Source organism: Oncorhynchus keta, chromosome 28 (assembly GCF_023373465.1).
Source record: "Oncorhynchus keta strain PuntledgeMale-10-30-2019 chromosome 28, Oket_V2, whole genome shotgun sequence".
NCBI classification, from domain to species: Eukaryota; Metazoa; Chordata; class Actinopteri; order Salmoniformes; family Salmonidae; genus Oncorhynchus; species Oncorhynchus keta.
The window spans coordinates 1446994-1469252 of record NC_068448.1 but is presented as its reverse complement, the minus strand read 5'-3'; the positions used below and the strand labels follow the sequence as shown (position 1 = coordinate 1469252).

Here is a 22259-nt window from a genome sequence, read left to right as displayed (position 1 = left end):
TCAGTTACGTATTGCTCCTCCACATTGACTCTGTGCCGGTACCCCCTGTATATAGCCTCCACATTGACTCTGTGCCGGTACCCCCTGTATATAGCCTCCACATTGACTCTGTACTCTGGTACCCCCTGTATATAGCTCCACATTGACTCTGTGCCGGTGCCCCCTGTATATAGCCTCCACATTGACTCTGTGCCGGTGCCCCCTGTATATAGCCTCCACATTGACTCTGTGCCGGTGCCCCCTGTATATAGCCTCCACATTGACTCTGTGCCGGTGCCCCCTGTATATAGCCTCCACATTGACTCTGTGCCGGTGCCCCCTGTATATAGCCTCCACATTGACTCTGTGCCGGTACCCCCTGTATATAGCCTCCACATTGACTCTGTGCCGGTTGACCCCCCCCTGTATATAGCCTCCACATTGACTCTGTGCCGGTGCCCCTGTATATAGCCTCCACATTGACTCTGTGCCGGTGCCCCCTGTATATAGCCTCCACATTGACTCTGTATAGCCTCCACATTGACTCTGTGCCCCCCCTGTATATAGCCTCCACATTGACTCTGTGCCGGTGCCCCCTGTATATAGCCTCCACATTGACTCTGTGCCGGTACCCCCTGTATATAGCCTCCACATTGACTCTGTGCCGGTGCCCCCCTATATATATAGCCTCCACATTGACTCTGTGCCGGTACCCCCTGTATATAGCCTCCACATTGACTCTGTGCCGGTGCCCCCTGTATATAGCCTCCACATTGACTCTGTATATAGCCCACATTGACCCCCCCTGTATATAGCCTCCACATTGACTCTGTGCCGGTGCCCCCTGTATATAGCCTCCACATTGACTCTGTGCCGGTGCCCCCCTGTATATAGCCTCCACATTGACTCTGTGCCGGTGCCCCCTGTATATAGCCTCCACATTGACTCTGTGCCGGTGCCCCCTGTATATAGCCTCCACATTGACTCTGTGCCGGTGCCCCCTGTATATAGCCTCCACATTGACTCTGTGCCGGTGCCCCCTGTATATAGCCTCCACATTGACTCTGTGCCGGTGCCCCCTGTATATAGCCTCCACATTGACTCTGTGCCGGTGCCCCCTGTATATAGCCTCCACATTGACTCTGTGCCGGTGCCCCCCTGTATATAGCCTCCACATTGACTCTGTGCCGGTACCCCCTGTATATAGCCTCCACATTGACTCTGTGCCGGTGCCCCCTGTATATAGCCTCCACATTGACTCTGTGCCGCCCCCTGTATATAGTCCACATTGACCTGTGCCGTATATATAGCCTCCACATTGACTCTGTGCCGGTGCCCCCTGTATATAGCCTCCACATTGACTCTGTGCCGGTGCCCCCTGTATATAGCCTCCACATTGACTCTGTGCCGGTGCCCCCTGTATATAGCCTCCACATTGACTCTGTGCCGGTGCCCCCTGTATATAGCCTCCACATTGACTCTGTGCCGGTACCCCCTGTATATAGCCTCCACATTGACTCTGTGCCGGTATATAGCCTCCACCTCTGTATATGCCCCCTCCACCACATTGACTCTGTGCCGGTGCCCCCTGTATATAGCCTCCACATTGACTCTGTGCCGGTGCCCCCTGTATATAGCCTCCACATTGACTCTGTGCCGGTACCCCCTGTATATAGCCTCCACATTGACTCTGTGCCGGTGCCCCCTGTATATAGCCTCCACATTGACTCTGTGCCGGTACCCCTGTATATAGCCTCCACATTGACTCTGTGCCGGTGCCCCCTGTATATAGCCTCCACATTGACTCTGTGCCGGTACCCCCTGTATATAGCCTCCACATTGACTCTGTGCCGGTGCCCCCTGTATATAGCCTCCACATTGACTCTGTGCCGGTGCCCCCTGTATATCCAGCCTCCACATTGACTCTGTGCCGGTCTGCCCCCTGTATATAGCCTCCACATTGACTCTGTGCCGGTGCCCCCTGTATATAGCCTCCACATTGACTCTGTGCCGGTGCCCCCTGTATATAGCCTCCACATTGACTCTGTGCCGGTGCCCCCTGTATATAGCCTCCACATTGACTCTGTGCCGGTGCCCCCTGTATATAGCCTCCACATTGACTCTGTGCCGGTGCCCCCTGTATATAGCCTCCACATTGACTCTGTGCCGGTGCCCCCTGTATATCCACATTGACCTGTGCCGGTCCACCCCTGACTCTGTGCCGGTACCCCCTGTATATAGCCTCCACATTGACTCTGTGCCGGTACCCCCCTGTATATAGCCTCCACATTGACTCTGTGCCGGTACCCCCTGTATATAGCCTCCACATTGACTCTGTGCCGGTACCCCCTGTATATAGCCTCCACATTGACTCTGTGCCGGTGCCCCCTGTATATAGCCTCCACATTGACTCTGTGCTCCCCTGTACATTGCCTCCACTTGACTCTGTGCCGGTGCCCCCTGTATATAGCCTCCACATTGACTCTGTGCCGGTACCCCCTGTATATAGCCTCCACATTGACTCTGTGCCGGTGCCCCCTGTATATAGCCTCCACATTGACTCTGTGCCGGTACCCCCTGTATATAGCCTCCACATTGACTCTGTGCCGGTGCCCCCTGTATATAGCCTCCACATTGACTCTGTGCCGGTACCCCCTGTATATAGCCTCCACATTGACTCTGTGCCGGTGCCCCCTGTATATAGCCTCCACATTGACTCTGTGCCGGTGCCCCCCCTGTATATAGCCTCCACATTGACTCTGTGCCGTGCCCCCTGTATATAGCCTCCACATTGACTCTGTGCCGGTGCCCCCTGTATATAGCCTCCACATTGACTCTGTGCCGGTACCCCCTGTATATAGCCTCCACATTGACTCTGTGCCGGTACCCCCTGTATATAGCCTCCACATTGACTCTGTGCCGGTGCCCCCTGTATATAGCCTCCACATTGACTCTGTGCCGGTGCCCCCTGTATATAGCCTCCACATACTCTGTGCCGGTCCACCCTGTATTGACTCTGACTCTGTGCCGGTGCCCCCTGTATATAGCCTCCACATTGACTCTGTGCCGGTGCCCCCTGTATATAGCCTCCACATTGACTCTGTGCCGGTGCCCCTGTATATAGCCTCCACATTGACTCTGTGCCGGTGCCCCCTGTATATAGCCTCCACATTGACTCTGTGCCGGTACCCCCTGTATATAGCCTCCACATTGACTCTGTGCCGGTGCCCCCTGTATATAGCCTCCACATTGACTCTGTGCCGGTGCCCCCTGTATATAGCCTCCACATTGACTCTGTGCCGGTGCCCCCTGTATATAGCCTCCACATTGACTCTGTGCAGTGCCCCCTGTATATAGCCTCCACATTGACTCTGTGCCGGTGCCCCCTGTATATAGCCTCCACATTGACTCTGTGCCGGTTGCCCCTGTATATAGCCTCCACATTGACTCTGTGCCGGTGCCCCCTGTATATAGCCTCCACATTGACTCTGTGCCGGTGCCCCCTGTATATAGCCTCCACACATTGACTCTGTGCCGGTGCCCCTGTATATAGCCTCCACATTGACTCTGTGCCGGTACCCCCTGTATATAGCCTCCACATTGACTCTGTGCCGGTACCCCCTGTATATAGCCTCCACATTGACTCTGTGCCGGTACCCCCTGTATATAGCCTCCACATTGACTCTGTGCCGGTACCCCCTGTATATAGCCTCCACATTGACTCTGTGCCCACATTGTGCCCCCTGTATATAGCCTCCACATTGACTCTGTGCCGGTGCCCCCTGTATATAGCCTCCACATTGACTCTGTGCCGGTACCCCTGTATATAGCCTCCACATTGACTCTGTGCCGGTACCCCCTGTATATAGCCTCCACATTGACTCTGTGCCGGTACCCCCTGTATATAGCCTCCACATTGACTCTGTGCCGGTGCCCCTGTATATAGCCTCCACATTGACTCTGTGCCGGTGCCCCCTGTATATAGCCTCCACATTGACTCTGTGCCGGTACCCCCTGTATATAGCCTCCACATTGACTCTGTGCCGGTACCCCCTGTATATAGCCTCCACATTGACTCTGTGCCGGTGCCCCCTGTATATAGCCTCCACATTGACTCTGTGCCGGTACCCCCTGTATATAGCCTCCACATTGACTCTGTGCCGGTTGCCCCCTGTATATAGCCTCCACATTGACTCTGTGCCGGTGCCCCTGTATATAGCCTCCACATTGACTCTGTGCCGGTACCCCCTGTATATAGCCTCCACATTGACTCTGTGCCGGTACCCCTGTATATAGCCTCCACATTGACTCTGTGCCGGTGCCCCCTGTATATAGCCTCCACATTGACTCTGTGCCGGTACCCCCTGTATATAGCCTCCACATTGACTCTGTGCCGTACCCCCTGTATATAGCCTCCACATTGACTCTGTGCATTGACTCTGTACTGGTACCCCTGTATATAGCCTCCACATTGACTCTGTACCGGTACCCCTGTATATAGCCTCCACATTGACTCTGTGCTGGTAACACCCTGTATATAGCCTCCACATTGACTCTGTACCAGTACCCCTGTATATAGCCTCCACATTGACTCTGTACCATAATACCCTGTATATAGCCTCCACATTGACTCTGTGCCGGTATCCCCTGTATATAGCCTCCACATTGACTCAGTACCGGTACCCCCTGTATCTAGCCTCCACATTGACTCTGTACCGGTACCCCCTGTATATATTCTCCACATTGACTCTGTACTGGTACCCCCTGTATATAGCCTCCACATTGACTCTGTACCGGTACCCCCTGTATATAGCCTCCACATTGACTCTGTACCGGTACCCCCTGTATATAGCCTCCAAATTGACTCTGTACCGGTACCTCCTGTATATAGCCTCCACATTGACTCTGTACCGTAACACCCTGTATATAGCCTCCACATTGACTCTGTACAGTAACACCCTGTATATAGCCTCCACATTGACTCTGTACCGTAACACCCTGTATATAACCTCCACATTGACTCTGTACCAGTACCCCCTGTATATAGCCTCCACATTGACTCTGTACCAGTACCCCCTGTATATAGCCTCCACATTGACTCTGTACCGGTACCCCCTGTATATAGCCTCCACATTGACTCTGTAACAACCCCCTGTATATAGCCTCCCCATTGACTCTGTACTGGTACCCTGTATATAGCCTCCACATTGACTCTGTACCAGTACCCCTGTATATAGCCTCCACATTGACTCTGTACCGTAACACCCTGTATATAGCCTCCACATTGACTCTGTAAACCGTGACACCCTGTATATAGCCTCCACATTGACTCTGTACCGTAACACCTTGTATATAACCTCCACATTGACTCTGTACCAAAGTACCCCTGTATATAGCCTCCACATTGACTCTGTACCGGTACCCCCTGTATATAGCCTCCACATTGACTCTGTACCGGTACCCCCTGTATATAGCCTCCACATTGACTCTGTAACAACCCCCTGTATATAGCCTCCCCATTGACTCTGTACTGGTACCCCCTGTATATAGTCTCCACATTGACTCTGTACTGGTACCCCCTGTATATAGTCTCCCCATTGACTCTGTACTGGTACCCCCTGTATATAGCCTCCACATTGACTCTGTACCGGTACCCCCTGTATATAGCCTCCACATTGACTCTGTACCGGTACCCCCTGTATATAGCCTCCACATTGACTCTGTACCGGGACCCCCTGTACATAGCCTCCACATTGACTCTGTACCAGAACACCCTGTATATAGCCTCCACATTGACTCTGTAACAACCCACTGTATATAGCCTCCACATTGACTCTGTACCGGTACCCCCAGTATATAGCCTCCACATTGACTCTGTACCGGTACCCCCTGTATATAGCCTCCACATTGACTCTGTAACAACCCCCTGTATATAGCCTCCCCATTGACTCTGTACTGGTACCCCCTGTATATAGCCTCCACATTGACTCTGTACCGGTACCCCCTGTATATAGCCTCCACATTGACTCTGTACCGGTACCCCCTGTATATAGCCTCCACATTGACTCTGTAACAACCCCCTGTATATAGCCTCCACATTGACTCTGTACTGGTACCCCCTGTATATAGCCTCCACATTGACTCTGTACCGGTACCCCCTGTATATAGCCTCCACATTGACTCTGTACCGGTACCCCCTGTATATAGCCTCCACATTGACTCTGTAACAACCCCCTGTATATAGCCTCCACATTGACTCTGTACCAGTACCCCCTGTATATAGCCTCCACATTGACTCTGTACCGGAACCCCCTGTATATAGCCTCCACATTGACTCTGTACCGGTACCCCCTGTATATAGCCTCCACATTGACTCTGTAACAACCCCCTGTATATAGCCTCCACATGAACTCTGTACTGGTACCCCTGTATATAGCCTCCACATTGACTCTGTACCGGTACCCCCTGTATATAGCCTCCACATTGACTCTGTACCGTAACACCCTGTATATAGCCTCCACATTGACTCTGTACAGTAACACCCTGTATATAACCTCCACACTGACTCTGTACCGGTACCCCCTGTATATAGCCTCCACATTGACTCTGTAACAACCCCCTGTATATAGCCTCCACATTGACTCTGTACCAGTACCCCCTGTATATAGCCTCCACATTGACTCTGTACTGGTACCCCCTGTATATAGCCTCCACATTGACTCTGTACCGGAACCCCCTGTATATAGCCTCCACATTGACTCTGTACCTTAACACCCTGTATATAGCCTCCACATTGACTCTGTACCGGTACCCCCTGTATATAGCCTCCACATTGACTCTGTAACAACCCCCTGTATATAGCCTCCACATGAACTCTGTACTGGTACCCCTGTATATAGCCTCCACATTGACTCGGTACCGTAACACCCTGTATATAACCTCCACATTGACTCTGTACCGTACCCCTGTATATAGCCTCCACATTGACTCTGTACCAGTACCCCCTGTATATAGCCTCCACATTGACTCTGTACCAGTACCCCCTGTATATAGCCTCCAAATTGACTCTGTACCGGTACCCCTGTATATAGCCTCCACATTGACTCTGTCCCGGTACCCCTGTATATAGCCTCCACATTGACTCTGTACCGGTAAATTTCTGTATATAGCCTCCACATTGACTCTGTACAGGTACCCCCTGTATATAGCCTCCACATTGACTTTGTACCGGTACCCCCTGTATATAGCCTCCACGTTGACTCTGTACAGGTACCCCCTGTATATAGCCTCCACATTGACTCTGTACCGGTACCCCCTGTATATCGCCTCCACATTGACTCTGTACCGGTACCCCTGTATATAGCCTCCACATTGACTCTATAACAACCCCTGTATATAGCCTCCCATTGACTCTGTACTGGTACCCCTGTATATAGCCTCCACATTGACTCTGTACCGGTACCCCTGTATATAGCCTCCACATTGACTCTGTACCGGTACCCCTGTATATAGCCTCCACATTAACTCAGTACCGGTACCCCTGTATATAGTCCACATTGACTCTGTAACAACCCCTGTATAAAGCCTCCACATTGACTCTGTACCAGTACCCTGTATATAGCCTCCACATTGACTCTGTACCGGTACCCCCTGTATATAGCCTCCACATTAACTCAGTACCGGTACCCCCTGTATATAGCCTCCACATCCTCCTCCCTCCTCTCCCGTCCCTCCCTCCTCCCCTTCCTTTCTCCTCCTCTCCCCCTAACCCTTCCACTCCTCTCCTTCTCGTCCCTCCTCTTCTCCTCCTCCTCCTCCCTCCTCTCCCCTTCCCCTCCCTCCCCCTCTTCTCCTCCTCTCCCGACCCCTCCACTCCTCTCCTTCCTCCCCTCCCTCCTCCTCCCCCTCCCCCTTCTCCTCCTCTTCCTCCTCCTCTTCCCTCCCTCCTCCCCCTCTTCTCCTCCCCCTCCCTCCCCTCCCCTCCCTCCATCTTCTCCTCCTCCTCCTCCTTCCTCCCCCTCTTCTCCTCCTCTCCCCCCCCTCCTCTCTTCTCCTTCCTCCTCACCCCCATCCCACCATCCCTCCTCCAACACCACACACACCTCGTTGGGCGGTAGCGTTGGGTGGCAGCATGCGTAACATGATGATGTTGGATGGTCGTTGGTTCTGGTCCAGAAGGTCTGGTCTGAACTCCATCAGCTCTCTCTGTTCTGGGTCCTCTACTACTGAAGAGGGGGCTCTGGACCCCAGGACCGGCCCCCTAGCCCTCCCCTAGCAGCCCCGGCCCTTGCCACCACCACCACAGTCATCCTCTGGAGAGCCCATGGAAAACCCTATGGACAGTCATGTTACTAGCTACTACAATCAATAGTACTATTTCTACAGTAAAAACAACTTCTTCAACTACCATTAAAATACTTTTAAAAATATCCTATTCTAGTTTTACATCTATTATAGGTCTATTATATATTATAAACTGGGTGGTTCCGAGCCCTGAATGCTGATTGGCTGACAGCCGTGGTATATCAGACCGTATACCACGGGTATGACATAACATGTATTTGTACTGCTCTAATTACATTGGTAACCAGTTTATAACAGCAATAAGGCACCCCAGGGGTTGTGATATATGGCCAGTATACCACGGCTAAGGGCACTCCGTGTTAAGTTGTGTTAAGAACAGCCCTTAGCCGTGTTATGTTGGCCATATACCACACCCCTCGGGCCTTATTGCTTATGGTTTTGTATCCTAAACTATGAGCTGACTGGATCATCCCACCTTTCTCTTTCCCTGGTCCTCCTCCTCTGGGGGAACCTCTCCTCCCCCCTGGTCCTCCTCCCCTGAGGAACCTCTCCTCCTTCCCTGTCCTCCTCCCCTGAGGAACATGTCCTCTCCTCCCCTGGTCCTCCTCTCCAGGTGCTGTACTCCTCCTGTCCAGCAGGGTGACACCTCCTTCCATCCTCCCCCAGTCTCCCTCTCTCTCCCCCCAGGTGAGGCATTGTTCTCAGGGTATCCCCTTCCTCTTCTTCCTCCCCCTCTACCTTCCTCCCCCCTTCCCTCTACCCTCTGAGCTGGGCCTGAAGCTCCTGAGAGTCTCTCCCTGGATGCCTCTCCCATTCTCTCCTCTCTCTGCAGCTGGGCAGGGCTACCTCTGGCAGGGGTAAGACCAGGGACCGAGGGAACCCTTTACCGCCCGACCACCCTCTGACGGAACCCTGGCCGTTGGTCGTGGAAACGAGCCGGTGTCGTGAACTCCGGACGCCGCCGGTTGGCCGGCTTTATTAAACTGCGGCCGGCACCGGCTCTGAGGTCATATCTGTCTCCCAGCTCTGCCTCTTCCGGTCCGTAGCCCCGGTAATCCATGTCTCGGTAGTCGTGGTCGGAGGAGCTGTTGTTGCCATAGCGACCCATGCGGTCTCCCCCGACCCCCTTCAGTTAAAGGGAGTGAGAGAAAGAGAAAGAAAGAAAGAAAGAGAGAGAGAGAGAGAGAGAAGAGAGAGATGGAGAGAGGGAGGAGGAGAGAGCAGGGGGTAGGTGAGAGGAGGAGGAGAGAGAGAGGCAGGTGGCAGGCAGGAGGAGAGGCAGTGCAGGCAGAGCAGAGGCGAGAGAGGAGGCGGAAGAGAAAGGCAGGAGCAGGCAGGGCAGCAGGCAGGAGAGAAAGACAAGTGAGGGCAGCAGGAAGGCAGGAAGAGGGAGGTAGAGAGAGAGGCGTTATATGTGTTGGGGGGGGGGGGGGGGTGGGGGGTGGGGTGGGGGGTGGGGGGGGGGGGTGGGGGGGGGGGGGGGGGGTGGTGGGGGGGGGGGGGGGGGTGGTGGGGGGGGGGGGTGTGGTGGGGGGGGGGGGGGGGGGGGGGGGGGGGGGGGGGGGGGGGGGGGGGTGGGGGGGGGGGGGGGGGGGGGGGGGGGTGGGTGGGGTGGGGGGGGGGGGGGGGTGGGGGGGGGGGTGGGTGGCAGAGGCAGGCAGGTGTGGTGGCGGTGGCAGGTGGTGGTGCAGGCAGTGCCAGTGTCATGCCCCAGTGTTCCCTGGCTATCTGTAAATGATGTCTGAGTGTTGGAGTGTTCCCTGGCTGTCTGTAAATGATGTCTGAGTGTTCCCCTGGCTATCTGTAAATGATGTCTGAGTGATGGGGTGTTCCCCTGGCTGTCTGTAAATGATGTCTGAGTGTTCCCCTGGCTATCTGTAAATGATGTCTGAGTGTTCCCCTGGCTATCTGTAAATGATGTCTGAGTGTTCCCCTGGCTATCTGTAAATGATGTCTGAGTGATGGAGTGTTCCCCTGGCTGTCTGTAAATGATGTCTGAGTGTTCCCCTGGCTATCTGTAAATGATGTCTGAGTGATGGAGTGTTCCCCTGGCTGTCTGTAAATGATGTCTGAGTGTTCCCCTGGCTATCTGTAAATGATGTCTGAGTGTTGGGAGTGTTCCCCTGGCTATCTGTAAATGATGTCTGAGTGTTCCCCTGGCTATCTGTAAATTATGTCTGAGTGTTCCCCTGGGTATGTGTAAATGATGTCTGAGTGTTGGGAGTGTTCCCCTGGCTATCTGTAAATGATGTCTGAGTGTTCCCCTGGCTATCTGTAAATGATGTCTGAGTGTTCCCCTGGCTATCTGTAAATGATGTCTGAGTGTTCCCCTGGCTATCTGTAAATGATTAAAACACTAAAATGGTGCCGTCTAGTTTGCTTAATATAATAAATTAGAATTGATTTATATTTATACTTTTGATACTTAAGTATATTTAAAACCAAATACTTTTAGATTTTTACTCAAGTAGTATTTTACTGGGTGACTTTCACTTTTACTTTAGTCATTTTCTATTAAGGTACTTATACTTTTACTCAAATATGACAATCGGTAACTTTTCCCACCACTGCTACTTAACAGTCTGGTTGCCTGGAGGCCTGGTTTTTCCCACCACTCCTACTTAACAGTCTGGTTGCCTGGAGGCCTGGTTTTCCCACCACTGCTACTTAATAGTCTGGTTGCCTGGAGGCCTGGTTTTTCCCACCACTGCTACTTAACAGTCTGGTTGCCTGGAGGCCTGGTTTTCCCACCACTGCTACTTAACAGTCTGGTTGCCTGGAGGCCTGGTTTTTCCACCACTGCTACTTAACAGTCTGGTTGCCTGGTTTTCCCACCACTGCTACTTAACAGTCTGGTTGCCTGGTTTCCCACCACTGCTACTTAACAGTCTGGTTGCCTGGAGGCCTGGTTTTTCCCACCACTGCTACTTCAACAGTCTGGTTGCCTGGAGGCCTGGTTTTCCCACCACTGCTACTTAACAGTCTGGTTGCCTGGAGGCCTGGTTTTCCCACCACTCCTACTTAACAGTCTGGTTGCCTGGAGGCCTGGTTTTTCCCACCACTGCTACTTAACAGTCTGGTTGCCTGGAGGCCTGGTTTTCCCACCACTGCTACTTAACAGTCTGGTTGCCTGGAGGCCTGGTTTTTCCCACCACTCCTACTTAACAGTCTGGTTGCCTGGAGGCCTGGTTTTTCCCACCACTGCTACTTAACAGTCTGGTTGCCTGGAGGCCTGGTTTTTCCCACCACTGCTACTTAACAGTCTGGTTGCCTGGAGGCCTGGTTTCCCACCACTCCTGTAACAGTCTGGTTGCCTGGAGGCCTGGTTTTTCCCACCACTGCTACTTAACAGTCTGGTTGCCTGGAGGCCTGGTTTTTCCCACCACTGCTACTTAACAGTCTGGTTGCCTGGAGGCCTGGTTTTCCCACCACTGCTACTTAACAGTCTGGTTGCCTGGAGGCCTGGTTTTCCCTCCACTGCTACTTAACAGTCTGGTTGCCTGGAGGCCTGGTTTTCCCACCACTGCTACTTAACAGTCTGGTTGCCTGGAGGCCTGGTTTTCCCACCACTGCTACTTAACAGTCTGGTTGCCTGGAGGCCTGGTTTTTCCCACCATTGCTACTTAACAGTCTGGTTGCCTGGAGGCCTGGTTTTCCCACCACTGCTACTTAACAGTCTGGTTGCCTGGAGGCCTGGTTTTCCCACCACTGCTACTTAACAGTCTGGTTTTTTTCAAACAAAGGATCCAGGGCAGGAAGTGGAATTTGTGCTTGATTTCTGGCGACTGACCGCCGATCTAATGTCCAAAAGGTTATTTCCTGGCTGAAGGTAATATAATAATAATAATAATACAGGGAATAATGTAAGAAAAACAAATAAATTATAATAAAAATAAAGAAATACTATAAAGTTGACTGGGAGCTAGAAAACAGGGCTGTCGGCGTCATCTTGTCCAATCATGACCTTCGACCCTGTGATGGGGCATCAATAAGTCATGACGTTGTCAGGTATCCCGTCTATAGAAAAGGTACAGTAGAAGTGAAGTCAGAAGTTTACTCACCTTCTGTCATAGTCCATACTGGTTCTCTGACTGTCTGTTCCTCTCTCTCTCTCGTCTCCTCTCTCTCTCCTCCTCCTCCCCCCTCTCTCGTCTCCTCTCTCTCCTCCTCGTCTGTTACAGTCGCAGCATTTCTACCCCCTGAAAGCACAACAGTCACAATTGTACATTTGACTTCTGGTATTGGTAGGTCATCATTCTGCACAGCGTAACGCTACAGACAGTGAATGAGACCAATAGCAACCTGCAGAGGCTACAGCAGGCCGGCCTGCTACACTCGTATCGCTACAGACAGTGAATGAGACCATAGCAACCTGCAGAGGTTACAGGCCGGCCTGCTACACTCGTAACGCTACAGACAGTGAATGAGACCATAGCAACCTGCAGAGGCTACAGCAGGCCGGCCTGCTACACTCGTAACACTACAGACAGTGAATGAGACCCATAGCAACCTGCAGAGGTTACAGCAGGCCGGCCTGCTACACTCGTAACGCTACAGACAGTGAATGAGACCAATAGCAACCTGTAGAGGCTACAGCAGGCCGGCCTGCTACACTCGTAACGCTACAGACAGTGAATGAGACCCATAGCAACCTGCAGAGGTTACAGCAGGCCGGCCTGCTACACTCGTAACGCTACAGACAGTGAATGAGACCATAGCAACCTGCAGAGGTTACAGGCCGGCCTGCTACACTCGTAACGCTACAGACAGTGAATGAGACCAATAGCAACCTGCAGAGGCTACAGCAGGCCGGCCTGCTACACTCGTAACGCTACAGACAGTGAATGAGACCAATAGCAACCTGTAGAGGCTACAGGCCGGCCTGCTACACTCGTAACGCTACAGACAGTGAATGAGACCAATAGCAACCTGTAGAGGCTACAGGCCGGCCTGCTACACTCGGAGAGAGACACCGTCAGTCTGTCTGTCCGCCGTGGGAACTAAATTACTAAAAAGCTTGTTGAATAATGCATGGATCTAAATATAGACCTCTTCGACAGCAAGTGATAGTTATCAGACACACACACACACACACACACAGAGATACAGTACACACACACAGAGGTACAGAAGACACACACACACACGCGCACACACACACACACACACACACACACACACACACACACACACACACACACACACACACACACACACACACACACACACACACACACACACACACACACACACACACACACACACACACACACACAGCACACACAGCAGACACACACACACACGCACGCACACACACACACACAGAGGTACAGTACACACACACACACACACACACACAGAGGTACAGTACACTCACACACACACACGCGCACACACACACACACACACACACACACACACACACACACACACACACACACACACACACACACACACACACACACACACACACACAGGTACAGGAGACACACACACACACAGAGGTACAGTAAACACACACGCACACACACACAGAGGTACAGGAGACACACACACAGAGGTACAGGAGACACACACACAGAGGTACAGGAGACACACACAGAGGTACAGGAGACACACACAGAGGTACAGGAGACACACACACAGAGGTACAGGAGACACACACACACACACACACACAGAGGTACAGGAGACACACACACACACACACACAGAGGTACAGTAGACACACACACACACACAGAGGTACAGTAGACACACACACACACACACACACACACACACACACACACACACACACACACACACACACACACAGGTACAGTAAACACACACAGAGGTACAGTGGACACACACGCAGGTAAACGGGCTAAGAGGTACACTAGACAGACACAGAGAGACAGACGATAGCTAGGTTGGCTACCTACCTGCGGCTGACATCTAGTCTACTGTAGCTACAATATTAGACGGGCTGACAGACACATCTAGTCTACTGTAGCTACAGTATTAGACAGGCTGACAGACACATCTAGTCTACTGTAGCTACAGTATTAGACGGGCTGACAGACACATCTAGTCTACTGTAGCTACAGTATTAGACAGGCTGACAGACACATCTAGTCTACTGTAGCTACAGTATTAGACGGGCTGACAGACACATCTAGTCTACTGTAGCTACAGTATTAGACGGGCTGACAGACACATCTAGTCTACTGTAGCTACAGTATTAGACGGGCTGACAGACACATCTAGTCTACTGTAGCTACAGTATTAGACGGGCTGACAGACACATCTAGTCTACTGTAGCTACAGTATTAGACGGGCTGACAGACACATCTAGTCTACTGTAGCTACAGTATTAGACAGGCTGACAGACACATCTAGTCTACTGTAGCTACAGTATTAGACAGGCTGACAGACACATCTAGTCTACTGTAGCTACAGTATTAGACAGGCTGACAGACACAAATTGATTTGTGTGCACTATGTTATCTGACTTGTGTGTACTATGTCATCTGATTTGTGTGCACTATGTCATCTGATTTGTGTGCACTATGTCATCTGATTTGTGTGCACTATGTCATCTGATTTGTGTGCACTATGTCATCTGATTTGTGTGCACTATGTCATCTGATTTGTGTGCACTATGTCATCTGATTTGTGTGCACTATGTCATCTGATTTGTGTGCACTATGTCATCTGATTTGTGTGCACTAAGTCATCTGATGTGTGTGCACTATGTCATCTGATTTGTGTGCACTATGTCATCTGATTTGTGTGCACTAAGTCATCTGATTTGTGTGCACTATGTCATCTGACTTGTACTGTCCAATTAAATGGTCAATCCCTGGTCCTATAACACTTAGAGTACTGTCCAGTTATATGGTCAATCCCTTGTCCTATCACACTTAGAGTACTGTCCAGTTATATGGTCAATCCCTGGTCCTATCACACTTAGAGTACTGTCTGGTTATATGGTCAATCCCTGGTCCTATCACACTTAGAGTACTGTCCAGTTATATGGTCAATCCCTGGTCCTATCACACTTAGAGTACTGTCCAGTTATATGGTCAATCCCTGGTCCTATCACACTTAGAGTACTGTCTGGTTATATGGTCAATCCCTGGTCCTATCACACTTAGAGTACTGTCTGGTTATATGGTCAATCCCTGGTCCTATCACACTTAGAGTACTGTCCAGTTATCTGGTCAATCCCTGGTCCTATCACACTTAGAGTACTGTCCAGTTATATGGTCAATCCCTGGTCCTATCACACTTAGAGTACTGTCCAGTTATATGGTCAATCCCTGGTCCTATCACACTTAGAATACTATCCAGTTATCTGGTCAATCCCTGGTCCTATCACACTTAGAGTACTGTCCCTGGTCCTATCACACTTAGAGTACTGTCCAGTCATATGGTCAATCCCTGGTCATATCACACTTATAGTACTATCCAGTTATATGGTCAATCCCTGGTCATATCACACTTAGAGTACTGTCCAGTTATATGGTCAATCCCTGGTCATATCACACTTAGAGTACTGTCCCTGGTCCTATCACACTTAGAGTACTGTCTGGTTATATGGTCAATCCCTGGTCCTATCACACTTAGAGTACTGTCTGGTTATATGGTCAATCCCTGGTCCTATCACACTTAGAGTACTGTCTGGTTATATGGTCAATCCCTGGTCCTATCATACTTAGAATACTGTCCAGTTATATGGTCAATCCCTCACACTTAGAGTACTGTCTGGTTATACAGTCAATCCCTGGTCCTATCACACTTAGAGTACTGTCTGGTTATATGGTCAGTCCCTGGTCCTATCACACTTAGAGTACTGTCCAGTTATATGGTCAGTCCCTGGTCCTATCACACTTAGAGTACTGTCCAGTTATATGGTCAGTCCCTGGTCCTTTCACACTTAGAGTACTGTCCAGTTATACAGTCAGTCCCTGGTCCTATCACTCTTAGAGTACTGTCCAGTTATACAGTCAGTCCCTGGTCCTATCACTCTTAGAGTACTGTCTGGTTATACGGTCAGTCCCTGGTCCTATCACACTTAGAGTACTGTCTGGTTATACGGTCAGTCCCTGGTCCTTTCACACTTAGAGTACTGTCCAGTTATACAGTCAGTCCCTGGTCCTATCACACTTAGAGTACTGTCCAGTTATATGGTCAATCCCTGGTCCTATCACACTTAGAGTACTGTCCAGTTATATGGTCAATCCCTAGTCCTATCACACTTAGAGTACTGTCCAGTTACAGTGGGGAGAACAAGTATTTGATACACTGCTGATTTTGCAGGTTTTCCTACTTACAAAGCATGTAGAGGTCTGTAAGGTTTATCATAGGTACGCTTCAACTGTGAGAGACGGAATCTAAAACAAAAATCCAGAAAATCACATTGTATGATTTTTAAGTAATTAATTTGCATTTTATTGCATGACATAAGTATTTGATCACCTACCAACCAGTAAGAATTCCGGCTCTGACAGACCTGTTAATTTTTCTTTAAGAAGCCCTCCTGTTCTCCACTCATTACCTGTATTAACTACACCTGTTTGAATTTGTTACCTGTATAAAAGACACCTGTCCACACACTCAATCAAACAGACTCCAACCTCTCCACAATGGCCAAGACCAGAGAGCTGTGTAAGGACATCAGGGATAAAATTGTAGACCTGCACAAGGCTGTGATGGGCTACAGGACAATAGGCAAGCAGCTTGGTGAGAAGGCAACAACTGTTGGCGCAATTATTAGAAAATGGAAGAAGTTCAAGATGACTGTCAATCACCCTCGGTCTGGGGCTCCATGCAAGATCTCACCTAGTGGGGCATCAATGATCATGAGGAAGGTGAGGGATCAGCCCAGAACTACACGGCAGGACCTGGTCAATGACCTGAAGAGAGCTGGGACCACAGTCTCAAAGAAAACCATGAGTAACACACTACGCCGTCATGGATTAAAACCCTGCAGCGCACACAAGGTGCCCCTGCTCAAGCCAGCGCATGTCCAGGCCCGTCTGAAGTTTGCCAATGACCATCTGGATGATCCAGAGGAGGAATGGGAGAGGGTCATGTGGTCGGATGAGACAAAAATAGAGCTTTTTGGTCTAAAGAAGGATGAGTACAACCCCAAGAACACCATCCCAACCGTGAAGCATGGAGGTGGAAACATCATTCTTTGGGGATGCTTTTCTGCAAAGGGGACAGGACGACTGCACCGTATTGAGGGGAGGATGGATGGGGCCATGTATCGCGAGATCTTGGCCAACAACCTCCTTCCCTTAGTAAGAGTATTGAAGATGGGTCGCTGCTGGGTCTTCCAGCATGACAACGACCCGAAACACACAGCCAGGGCAACTAAGGGGTGGCTCCGTAAGAAGCATCTCAAGGTCCTGGAGTCTCAAGGCCAGTCTCCAGACCTGAACCCAATAGAAAATCTTTGGAGGGAGCTGAAAGTCCGTATTGCCCAGTGACAGCCCCGAAACCTGAAGGATCTGGAGAAGGTCTGTATGGAGGAGTGGGCCAAAATCCCTGCTGCAGTGTTTGCAAACCTGGTCAAGAACTACAGGAAACGTATGATCTCTGTAATTGTAAACAAATGTTTCTGTACCAAATATTAAGTTGCTTTTCTGATGTATCAAATACTTGTGTCATGCAATAAAATGCATTTTTAATTACTTAAAAATCATACAATGTGATTTTCTGGATTTTTGTTTTAGATTCCGTCTCTCACAGCTGAAATATATCTATGATGAAAATTACATGGTCATCTACAGCAAAGGAATATATAAAAAAAAAACTCAAAATGGCTCAAAACAGGGCTGGTAGATTATCTCTTCATTGCTAAAAACAGGGCTGGTAGATTATCTCTTCATTGCTCAAAACAGGGCTGGTAGATTATCTCTTCATTGCTCAAAACAGGGCTGGTAGATTATCTCTTCATTGCTCAAAACAGGGCTGGTAGATTATCTCTTCATTGCTCAAAACAGGGCTGGTAGATTATCTATTCTCAAAACAGGGCTGGTAGATTATATCTTCTCTGCTCAAAACAGGGCTGGTAGATTATATCTTCTCTGCTCTATCCGTATGAATATGATCCAAATGCATCAGGATCTCTCATGGCTTCACGTTGAAAACAAATTACTATCCAGTCTTATGATTTTCTTTAGGAATGTTATAATTTTCAAAACAAAAAAACAGTATTTTTCAGGCCAGTTAGTCCATATTTGGTATTTTATTTTATTTTGCAAAAGCAGCAGCTACTCTTCCTGGGGTCCACACAACACATGAATCATGACATAACACAGAACATTAATAAACAAGAACAACTCAAAGACAGAACTACATACATTTTTAAAATGGAACACTTGGCCTACATATCAAAGCATACAGACACATTATCTAGGTCAAATAGGGGAGAGGCGTTGGCCTACATATCAATGTATACAGACACATTATCTAGGTCCAATAGGGGAGAGACGTTGGCCTACATATCAATGTATACAGACACATTATCTAGGTCCAATAGGGGAGAGACGTTGGCCTACATATCAATGCATACAGACACATTATCTAGGTCAAATAGGGGAGAGGCGTTGGCCTACATATCAATGCATACAGACACATTATCTAGGTCCAATAGAGGAGAGACGTTGGCCTACATATCAATGCATACAGACACATTATCTAGGTCCAATAGGGGAGAGACGTTGGTCTACATATCAATGCATACAGACACATTATCTAGGTCCAATAGAGGAGAGACGTTGGCCTACATATCAATGCATACAGACACATTATCTAGGTCCAATAGGGGAGAGACGTTGGTCTACATATCAATGCATACAGACACATTATCTAGGTCCAATAGAGGAGAGACGTTGGTCTACATATCAATGCATACAGACACATTATCTAGGTCCAATAGGGGAGAGACGTTGGCCTACATATCAATGCATACAGACACATTATCTAGGTCCAATAGAGGAGAGACGTTGGCCTACATATCAATGCATACAGACACATTATCTAGGTCCAATAGAGGAGAGACGTTGGTCTACATATCAATGCATACAGACACATTATCTAGGTCCAATAGAGGAGAGACGTTGGCCTACATATCAATGCATACAGACACATTATCTAGGTCCAATAGGGAGAGACGTTGGCCTACATATCAATGCATACAGACACATTATCTAGGTCCAATAGAGGAGAGACGTTGGTCTACATATCAATGCATACAGACACATTATCTAGGTCCAATAGAGGAGAGACGTTGGCCTACATATCAATGCATACAGACACATTATCTAGGTCCAATAGAGGAGAGACGTTGGCCTACATATCAATGCATACAGACACATTATCTAGGTCCAATAGAGGAGAGACGTTGGTCTACATATCAATGCATACAGACACATTATCTAGGTCCAATAGAGGAGAGACGTTGGCCTACATATCAATGCATACAGACACATTATCTAGGTCCAATAGGGGAGAGACGTTGGTCTACATATCAATGCATACAGACACATTATCTAGGTCCAATAGAGGAGAGACGTTGGTCTACATATCAATGCATACAGACACATTATCTAGGTCCAATAGGGGAGAGACGTTGGCCTACATATCAATGCATACAGACACATTATCTAGGTCCAATAGAGGAGAGACGTTGGCCTACATATCAATGCATACAGACACATTATCTAGGTCCAATAGAGGAGAGACGTTGGTCTACATATCAATGCATACAGACACATTATCTAGGTCCAATAGAGGAGAGACGTTGGCCTACATATCAATGCATACAGACACATTATCTAGGTCCAATAGGGGAGAGACGTTGGCCTACATATCAATGCATACAGACACATTATCTAGGTCCAATAGAGGAGAGACGTTGGCCTACATATCAATGCATACAGACACATTATCTAGGTCCAATAGGGGAGAGACGTTGGTCTACATATCAATGCATACAGACACATTATCTAGGTCACATAGAGGAGAGGCGTTGGTCTACATATCAATGCATACAGACACATTATCTAGGTCCAATAGAGGAGAGACGTTGGCCTACATATCAATGCATACAGACACATTATCTAGGTCCAATAGGGGAGAGACGTTGGTCTACATATCAATGCATACAGACACATTATCTAGGTCCAATAGAGGAGAGACGTTGGCCTACATATCAATGCATACAGACACATTATCTAGGTCCAATAGGGGAGAGACGTTGGTCTACATATCAATGCATACAGACACATTATCTAGGTCCAATAGGGGAGAGACGTTGGTCTACATATCAATGCATACAGACACATTATCTAGGTCCAATAGGGGAGAGACGTTGGTCTACATATCAATGCATACAGACACATTATCTAGGTCCAATAGGGGAGAGACGTTGGTCTACATATCAATGCATACAGACACATTATCTAGGTCCAATAGGGGAGAGACGTTGGTCTACATATCAATGCATACAGACACATTATCTAGGTCCAATAGGGGAGAGGCGTTGGTCTACATATCAATGCATACAGACACATTATCTAGGTCCAATAGGGGAGAGACGTTGGTCTACATATCAATGCATACAGACACATTATCTAGGTCCAATAGAGGAGAGACGTTGGTCTACATATCAATGCATACAGACACATTATCTAGGTCCAATAGAGGAGAGACGTTGGTCTACATATCAATGCATACAGACACATTATCTAGGTCCAATAGAGGAGAGACGTTGGTCTACATATCAATGCATACAGACACATTATCTAGGTCCAATAGGGGAGAGACGTTGGTCTACATATCAATGCATACAGACACATTATCTAGGTCCAATAGGGGAGAGACGTTGGCCTACATATCAATGCATACAGACACATTATCTAGGTCCAATAGAGGAGAGGCGTTGGCCTACATATCAATGCATACAGACACATTATCTAGGTCACATAGAGGAGAGACATTGGTCTACATATCAAAGCATACAGACACATTATCTAGGTCCAATAGGGGAGAGGCGTTGGTCTACATATCAATACATACAGACACATTATCTAGGTCCAATAGGGGAGAGACGTTGGCCTACATATCAATACATACAGACACATTATCTAGGTCACATAGAGGAGAGGCGTTGGTCTACATATCAATGCATACAGACACATTATCTAGGTCCAATAGAGGAGAGACGTTGGTCTACATATCAATGCATACAGACACATTATCTAGGTCCAATAGAGTAGAGACGTTGGTCTACATATCAAAGCATACAGACACATTATCTAGGTCCAATAGGGGAGAGACGTTGGCCTACATATCAATGCATACAGACACATTATCTAGGTCCAATAGAGGAGAGGCGTTGGCCTACATATCAATGCATACAGACACATTATCTAGGTCCAATAGGGGAGAGACGTTGTGCTGTGAGGCGTTGCTTTATCTGTTTTTTGAAACCAGGTTTGATGTTTGTTTGAGCGATATGAGATGGAAGGAAGTTCCATGCAATAATGGCTCTATATAATACTGTACGCTTTCTGGAATTTGTTCTGGATTTGTGGACTATGAAAATACCCCTGGTGGCATGTCTGGTGGGGTAAGTGTGTGTGTGTCAGAGCTGTGTGTAAGTTGACTGTGCAAACAATTTGGGGTTTTCAACACATCAATACATGAATGTTTCTTATAAAAACAAGAAGTGATGCAGTCAGTCTCTCCTCAACTCTTAGCCAAGAGAAGAGACTGGCAGCATAGTAATAATATCAGCCCTCTGATGACAATGAAGAGAAAGAGGTGTCACTCTGATCTGGTCCAGCTGCAGCTTAACTAGGTCTTTCCTTGCAGCACTGGATCACATGGCTGGACAAGATTCAAGATTACGCTAAACTAAAGCCTGCAGGACTTGCTTTTTGGAGTGTGGAGTCAAAAAAGCAGAGCATCTCTTT

The 22259-nt window shown here is 48.9% G+C and overlaps 1 protein-coding gene across 1 annotated transcript; it reads left to right on the top strand.

The window, feature by feature from the left end:
• The first annotated feature begins 12278 nt into the window (after nucleotides 1–12278).
• Nucleotides 12279–21587, top strand: LOC127912971 (uncharacterized). The gene is made up of 5 exons (XM_052484159.1): nucleotides 12279–12311; nucleotides 12532–12635; nucleotides 18600–19381; nucleotides 20521–20577; nucleotides 21490–21587. Exons 1-5 carry the CDS (start codon nucleotides 12279–12281, stop codon nucleotides 21558–21560), a joined length of 1047 nt encoding a protein of 348 aa, XP_052340119.1. The 3' UTR covers nucleotides 21561–21587.
• Nucleotides 21588–22259: the final 672 nt, after the last annotated feature.